The sequence below is a fragment of the Callorhinchus milii genome, unplaced genomic scaffold (assembly GCF_018977255.1).
Source record: "Callorhinchus milii isolate IMCB2004 unplaced genomic scaffold, IMCB_Cmil_1.0 Scaffold5, whole genome shotgun sequence".
Classification (NCBI taxonomy): Eukaryota; Metazoa; Chordata; class Chondrichthyes; order Chimaeriformes; family Callorhinchidae; genus Callorhinchus; species Callorhinchus milii.
The window spans coordinates 32,778,932-32,787,249 of NW_024704746.1; the positions used below are offsets into that span (position 1 = coordinate 32,778,932).

The 8,318-nt window shown below is 41.8% G+C and overlaps 1 protein-coding gene across 1 annotated transcript; it reads left to right on the plus strand.

The window, feature by feature from the left end:
• The first annotated feature begins 202 nt into the window (after window positions 1-202).
• Window positions 203-8,315, plus strand: ccdc107 (coiled-coil domain containing 107). Its single transcript, XM_007895330.2, has 6 exons — window positions 203-394; window positions 2,726-2,931; window positions 4,686-4,755; window positions 5,208-5,298; window positions 6,198-6,295; window positions 7,708-8,315. Exons 1-6 carry the CDS (start codon window positions 253-255, stop codon window positions 7,785-7,787), a joined length of 687 nt encoding a protein of 228 aa, XP_007893521.2. The 5' UTR covers window positions 203-252; the 3' UTR covers window positions 7,788-8,315.
• Window positions 8,316-8,318: the final 3 nt, after the last annotated feature.

Here is an 8,318-nt window from a genome sequence, read left to right on the forward strand (position 1 = left end):
GGAGAGAGGGAGAGACAGAGGGAGTGTGTGGGGGGGAGAGAGGGAGAGACAGAGGGAGTGTGTGGGGGGGGGAGAGAGGGAGAGAGTGTGTGGGGGAGAGAGGGAGAGACAGAGGGAGTGTGTGGGGGGGAGAGAGGGAGAGAGTGTGGGGGGGAGAGAGGGGGAGAGACAGAGGGAGTGTGTGGGCAGAGCTGAGGCTGGAGCGGCCGCGGGGTGTCGCTGTCGCGGGAGCGGTTGGGGGTGAGGGTGGCGATGGCGCTGTTGGGGCAGACGGTGCTGGCGGCCTGTGTGTTTGTGGGGGTGTTGGTGCTGATCCCCAGGATGGCTGTGGGGCCGCGCGGAGGAGGGACAGGGACGAGGCCGAGGACGGCGGGACCCGGGCCGAGGCCGCCAGGTACAGCCCCGGGGACAGAGAGCCGCCTCCGCCCTTCACCCCCGCGGAGGCCGAGGCTCTCCTGTCCACACTAGGCCGCTCGGCCCTGAACTAATAATAATAACAACAATAATAATAATAATAATCCTCGTGTGAGGTGTTAAGCGCCTTCTCACGTCGTGGAGACGTCCCCCAAAGCGCTTCACAGGAAAGGCCGTAAAGTTGGCGTGAAGGGGCCCCTCCATAAATACAAGTAGTTGCTGTCGTCGTCGTTGTCGTCGTCGCGACGCCTCGAAGCGCTTCGCGGGACACAACGCCGCGATGCGCTCTCGCCCGCGAGAGGGTCGCGGCCGCCCCCCCCTTCGAGTGGGGTAACGTCTCGTCAGCCGGAGTCTGACCAGTGCTGTTCATGAGTACACTGGGGTTTAGCGGGTGAGGCCAGCGGTTACATCACCCCCACCCCCACCCCACTTAATAATAATAATAATAATAATAATAATAATCCTCGCATTTGATATAGCGCTTTTCACGTCAGGAGGACGTCCCAAAGCGCTTCACAGAACACACTGTCAAGTGAATCGACTGTATATTTGTGGGCGAACGCGGCAGCCAATTGCGCACAACAATGTCCCACAAACAGTCGTAGATTGAAAATGACCAATTTATTATTGTTTTTGGTTTTGGAGGGATTATTATTAGGCTCTGTGTGGAGTAAGGAAACTTGCTCAAAGTTTCGCCCTCTGCCTGGAATTGAACTCAGGTCTCTCACTTGCAAAGCGAGTGCTCTAACCACTGAGCTACAAATACTTCTCCCCAATACGCAGTCTGGGCTCGATGTCGCCCCTGGGTATTGGCAAAATGCGCTTACAAATTCTCCAGGATCAGGTTTTCCAGGGTGCGCTCTTCTCCAGAGAATGATCACTCCCATCACCAGACAAATGGAAACCCATACACATGTGGTGCGCACTTCAGTTTGGTTTGGGGGAACCCCCTCGAGCATTCGCGGCGGCATATCCCATCGAATGACCCCCAAAATTGTCTGGTAACCATTTGAGCTGCCCAGGGTGCGCAAAGCTGTGGGTCCGATTTCCATCAGATAATTATTAGTTCCAATTTCCTTGTCTCAAAACATTATTATATTCGACTATATACAGAATGATACATTTCCAGCCTTTCCAGTACACCTTTGGTGCATTGCACATCCTACATTTCAGTGTATTCTGCTGTCTCAAATCAATATTTTATATCGGGCGTAAACAAAATGTTGTCAACTTTTTTTCTAACTTAAAAACTTTTAATCTAGATTTACTGAAGTAATGAGGAAAATCAGTAGTAATTGAATGTATGGATTTCTGTATAAGTACAGTATTTTCCAACCTGTCTCCTTAACCTATTGTTATCCTGACCCTTGTGAAATTGACTTAAACAGTTCCTTTTCATGTAAATAAACTTTGCAAAAGTTACAAACTCAATATGACATGTGCAAGTACTAATTGTGTTGCAAATCTCTCTTGTAAAGTTTTACTGCAGCTTCAGTTTGTTGAGGAAGTTGGAGCTAATTCAAGCATTTATGGAGCTATGTCACTTCATGTGATATTTTAAAATATTAATACACAAACCTAGACATAAAAAATTTGCCTTTAAACATTTCCAAAACTAATTGCCCATTTTTGCATTACATTTAAATAGGAATTAAATAATTGAGAATAATGTGGAGGACCGACATAATTCAAAGTACTGTACTGTAAATTCCAACTCTTTGTTTCTTTCTCTGATTTCTTGCTACACCTATTGTCTGTAATTGCTTTTCCTTACTTCTCCTTTTCTGTACCAAACTTGCATTTTGTTTTATTTTAGGCTTCATTTTCTCTGGCTAAAGCTCAAGTAACAGTCTTGGTGGTGAGTGAAAAGTTAAACAAGCTTGTGAAAAAAAAGTAACCATTGGTTGTAACTTTCAAAAAGCTTTTAACCATTGATAATAGGTCAATTCCTGATTGATTTTACATTTTAACAATTTCCAAAATGTCTTATTGCACACCATTTACCACTGGGAGGGGGGGTCAATGATGGCCATTTGCATTGTCGTAAAATATATATGAATTACATGACTACTTCTTGTGCATCAAGTCAATTTCACTGGGACTATGATTATTTCCTCTGCTTTTATTTATGTATTTATACATATGCTTAACCTGCCACTCTGAATAATTCAGTACTGAGTCCTTTTCCCTTGGAGTGATGCGTTATCAGGACTTTACTGCATTAGCTTACACAGACTTGTGTTCAGTGATTGCTAGTTCTGGTTGCACCTTAGGTCAGTTCCTTTTCACATTGAAACAATTTATTTTTTAGGTTCTGGAAGAGGCCAGCCATTGAGCACACATTTTCAGAACAACCCCTTAACATCACCTCATCATGGGATGCAGCAGATGAGAAGTGCAATTGAAAAGGAGATGAACAGAAACAAGATTAGAGGAGGAAACAAAGGATATGTTTTTCAGATGATGCCACTATATGCAATAGGAATAGGTGTTTATGTCATTTACAAACTTGTACAGGTAAGCAATATTACTTAGCATGCAGTTTACTTGCGGATGACACCCAACTCTACCTTTCCTCCTCTACTCTCAACTCCACGACCACCGATGTCCTGACAGCTGCCTGTCTGACATCGAATCTTGGACGAGAGACAACTTTCTTCAGCTCAACGTGCGAAAAACCGAGGCCCTCCTGATTGGCTCACGTCAGCGCCTCCGCACCTCAGGCGCCGACACCATCAGCATCCAAGGCTGCACTCTCCACCTCTCAAAGCCAGTCAGGAACCTCGGCGTTTTGTTCGACCCTGAGCTGTCCTTTCTCCCTCACATCCGCACCACAACTGGCACCGCCTTCCATCACCTCCGGAACATCGCCAGACTACGGCACTACCTCACCCCTCACGCTGCTGAAACCCTGGTCCACGCCTTTGTCACCTCAAGGCTGGACTATGGGAACTCTCTCCTCGCCGGCCTTCCCGCCACCTCCCTCCACAAGCTGCAGGTCATTCAGAACTCTGCAGCTCGTGTACTGTCCCGCACCAGGCTTCGGGACCACATCACACCCACCCTCGCTCGCCTCCACTGGCTCCCCATCCCCCAGAGGATTGATTTCAAGATCCTCATCCTCACCTATAAGGCCATTCACGGCCTCGCTCCCTCCTACCTCTCTGACCTACTATCCCCCTACCTACCTGCCCGTACCCTCCGTTCCTCTGGCTCCAGTCTGCTCCACGTCCCCCGCCCCAATCGCCCTACCATCGGTGGTCGGGCCTTCAGCCTCTCAGCCCCGAGGCTCTGGAACTCTATCCCCCAGTGCCTTCGCCGCTTCCTCCTTCAAGGCCGGTCTCAAAACCTTTCTCTTTGACCGAGCCTTCAGCTCCCCTCTCGACTCTCTTCCCCCTCCTCGCTCCCTCCCTTCCCTCCCCTCACCCTGACCATTTCCCCCCTCCTCGCTCCCTCCCTTCCCTCCCCTCACCCTGACCATTTCCCCCCCTGCTCGGGTCCTGACCCAACTGTACAGCGCCTTGGGACGTCCTCCTGACGTGAAAGGCGCTTTATAAATGGAATCTTGTTGTTGTTGTTGTTGTACTTATCGTGGCACAATATTATATTATAATTGAAATGTTAAAAAATTTTAACAAAGTATTAACAATCACATAAACGTAGTTGGGATCATGGCAAATACCTAAACGTGTTATGCTATATTAACATATTTACAGTTTTTAAATGTTTTGGGGCTATTTATTTTTCAATGTAACCAAACTTAATTGGTCCATCATTCAACAGTGAAACGTGATGCATACTTGAGGGAAGAGTGGTGAAGGCAGGCTTGTGTGGAGTATAAATACGGATCGATTAGTTGGGTTGAGTGGCCTGTTTCTGTGATGTACAGTCAATTCACATTACAGTATATTCTGTGAAGCACTTTGAGATGTCTCAAAGACGTGATAAAGCGCTATATCAAATGCAATATTTCTATTATTATTCTATTAGAATCAAAAATCATGTACCAGTGAAGTTACAAAAGTAGGAAGATGTTCCTAGAAAAATATTTTCAATGAGACTTACCTCTGGAGAATTCAGTTATTAAACTATTGCACTTAAACCAAACAATCTATATTTTACATAGAGCATTAGCCCACAATTTAGCTTTACTGGAATAATTGTGTGACTTCCATAGAGAGGAGAAATAACATCCGGGTTAGTCTGTAGTTTTGATGGAGCTTTCTAAACTTCTCAGATTATTATTGATAAGGTATATTCTGTATTTTCAGGTAAAATCCAAAGAAAATGAAAAACTATCCCAAAAGAAAAATAAAATTGATAAAAAGAAGATTGATACAGGTATTTCGTTTTTTTAAAAAAAGATTTTTTGTTTTATTTTCACATGGCGCTACTTTCAAAGTACACACAGGATTTCAAATGGAATGTACAATGCTTAATTAATTAGTGGAGTCCTGTAGCTCAGTGGTTAGAGCACTCGCTTTGCAAACGAGAGACCTGAGTTCAATTCCAGGCAGAGGTTGAAACCCTGGGCAAGTTTCCTTACTCCACACAGAGCCTAATAATAATCCCTCCAAAACCAAAACAATAATAAATTGGTCATTTTCAATCTATGACTATTTGTGGGACATTGCTGTGCGCAATTGGCTGCCGCGTTCACCCACAAATATACAGTCAAATTCACTTTACAGTGTGTTCTGTGAAGCGCTTTGGGACGACCTCCCGACATGAAAAGCGCTATACCAAATGCAAGGATTATTATTATTAATAGATTGGGCTTTGTTTTGACCTAGAGTATCAGCTTTCTGAACTAGAGCTCCGTTTGGCCCAGACTGAGAAGATGCTAGATTCATTGGTGAAAGAATTGGATCCATTGGCCAGTTGGTAAGGAATTTATGCTGTGATATTGTAGTCTACTGAAGTATTTGTTTATGATGTGACATTTTATTTAGCAAATATGCGAGGGTTTGTTCCCCTCATTCTTCCTACCTTCCGCAGGAATTCTTAGTTGAAAGAATGGTTTTGTCCACTTCTTAATATCTACATAATTCATTGAATGGCAGTCTTGACTGACCTGCTAGGAAGAGTGTTTTAAATAATACGAGATGAGACAACCCTTTGTAAATGCTGAGCCAATCGTAAGTCTAGAAGATGTGAAAAGCGCTATATCAAATGCAAGGATTATTATTATTATTACGTTACACAATCTATCTATGATGATCCACTGTCCATGCTTTCTTTTGTTTAACTTTGCTAAAATACTTATTAAATTGCATTTTTTTCACAAAATGCAACACTGTTATAAAATTGCTTTAATTTAAAAAAATGCTCCATACAAAAAAAATCAAAATACTATTTGGAGTCCAGCTTGTTCAAAATTAAACATCGAAATGAAAGGTCTTTATTTGTAATAATAATAATAATCCTTGCATTTGATATTTGTACCTGTTTAAAAACAATGTAATACCTGAAATACAGGAAAACTCTGATATTTAGCCCCTAGGATAAATAGTCAACCCCACATAACTAGTCACTTACTCAATATCCTGACTATTCGAGTACTTTGTACTTTTGAGATACTATTCTTTGGATAAGTAGTAATTTGAGCTATTTCTATTGGGGTGATGAGTTAGCGAGTTTCACTGTAGTTGTTCAATTCTTAATAGATCTTGGATTGAGCACTAGCTAGCATGGGCATATAAAAATAGGAATCAAATGATTGTCGCATTGCATTTGACTTTTTCCAACCCCCTCTGTGATTTTTTTCTTTGTTTTCACTATAGTGTTGATGCTGTAGCCACTGAGCAGACAAGTGAGATTATGACACAACTTCAGCAAATCAGACACCTGATGAAAGAGAGAGAGACACCTACATTTGAAGGTAAAATGATTATTATGAGTGGAATGAAGTATTCAGTTGGAAAAACATTGAATTATATTAAAGCACATCTCCAACTCGAGGTATGATTATGGTCAAGTGCCATTTTATAAATATTTATGTCAGACACAATGCACCATTACCAAAACAGGTTATGGTTTGACTTTAATTGTTTGTAATGCGTGAGCATATTTCTCCATGCAAACGAAGGGACACTTTGAAAATGTTTACTTATGTTTAAGTAAATTTTGGCAATATCTTTTAAGGAAGAAAAAGACTTCCTTAAGTAAATTTTGGCAATATCTTTTAAGGAAGAAAAAGACTTCCAGAATTGCAGCAAAAAAAAGCTTCTTGTGGATTCTTGTAATCTATTTTATATTGAAATCAGCCTATTCATAAATAAAACATTGCCTTTCCTTTTTCAATTTCATCTTAACAGACTGTTGGTTTTTTTTTGTAAGGAGGTGAGATTTGTTCTCGGTAGTCAGATATTAGTGCTAGAAAATAGAACATTTAATAATTTGGGGAACTCCACATGAAATACATTCAGATCATGCTATTGTAGCATATCCTGTTTGTGAACGGAACACATGTGTTAAAGCTCACTACATTGCAGAGTGAGTTAGAGCTACAAGAGGATGAGGCAATGTCTGGTGAAGTGACTGCTACAAACAAACAAATTACACTTGTATAGCGCCCTTCACGTCAGAAAGATGTTCCAGGGCCCTGGACAATCGGGTTTTGGATCCGAGTTGAATCAGAAGGGGAGGAAGGCAGATGGGGTGGGAAAGTGGCCGAAGACACGATGGACAAGAAAGGTCTTCAGACGGGACTTGAAGGAGGCAAAAGGGGGTGAGACGGATAAATTCCATGTAATACTGAAACTTGTCATAATATCTCAACAAATGTGAATGAGATAAACTCAGGTTGAGAACTATGTTGGGGAAATGCCAGAAACCTTTGGACCATAGGTAGATACAGAGTAAGACTCTGTAATGTGTCTATTCACAGCCTCAAAAGAGAACCCTGTACACATGCTGCTGTAACCATAGTACAGTATCGTATGCTGGTATTTATCGTAAGTGCCACAGACTGCTTATAGTCTAAATATGTGAAGTCTGTATATCCTGTTGGTGAAACAGGAACAAATGTGTTAAAGTTCACAACATTGAAAGGCAATGTACCTTTCACCTAGAATAGAGTTTTTGATGAATACTCTATTTGGTCGCTCTTGCCTCAGCTATGTAGATATGTACGAATCGCATTTCGATCCTTAATTCTCGATCTGTGTCAAAATGCCAAGTCTGAGTTTCGAGCCTGTAATCAATCCAAAATGTTTTCACCAAATTAAGTTTTTTAGTTTTTCGTTTCATGGATATTTATATTAAGGATTTTGTCTGTACTTTACATTTAAGATTCTACCTCCACCCGGGAAGGACGGATTCATTTGTTTGAGAATGTACAGGAACGAGAGGGGATAAAATGCAATGGATGAAAGATCAGGCCATTGCAGAGAGTGAGGAAGAGCTACAAGAGGATGAGACACTGACTATAGAAGTGACTCCTCCAACATTTCACAGCAATACTGAAACTTGTCACAATAACTCAGCACATGTCAGTGAGATAAATTCAGAAGCCGTAACCTGTGTTGGGGATATGCCAGAAATCTTTGGACCAATGAGATTGAGAAAACGCAACAAAATGAATGAGTATGGAAAATGAGTTTTAAGACCCTAATGAATGCTCTCCTAATATTCATACTTTATGTACTTGTCTGCCTATTGTGCTTGGTGTGAGTCATTTTGAAGAAATGTCCCTATTGCATGTGATTGATGGATTAATAGAAACCATTACATAATTGCCTCAAATACACTCAGGTCGGCCACAATTATAATTGTAACTTACATCTGAATGAAATGATAGAATTACAGTGTAAATTCATATAGAAATGTATCCCTATTTATTCATTGTACAGTATTAATGAGGTTGGTCTTTCTACATTAAAAACTGCCTTTGAGAACAACAA

What these genes read in the sequence shown, in the direction of transcription:
- ccdc107 (XM_007895330.2), top strand. Translation starts at nt 253, where the DNA reads ATGGCGCTGTTGGGGCAGACGGTGCTGGCGGCCTGTGTGTTTGTGGGG. An exon ending in ACCCGGGCCGAGGCCGCCAG is followed by an intron (nt 395 to 2,725) that starts GTACAGCCCCGG and finishes TTTATTTTTTAG; the next exon opens with GTTCTGGAAGAGGCCAGCCA. An exon ending in AGAGACACCTACATTTGAAG is followed by an intron (nt 6,296 to 7,707) that starts GTAAAATGATTA and finishes TTTACATTTAAG; the next exon opens with ATTCTACCTCCACCCGGGAA.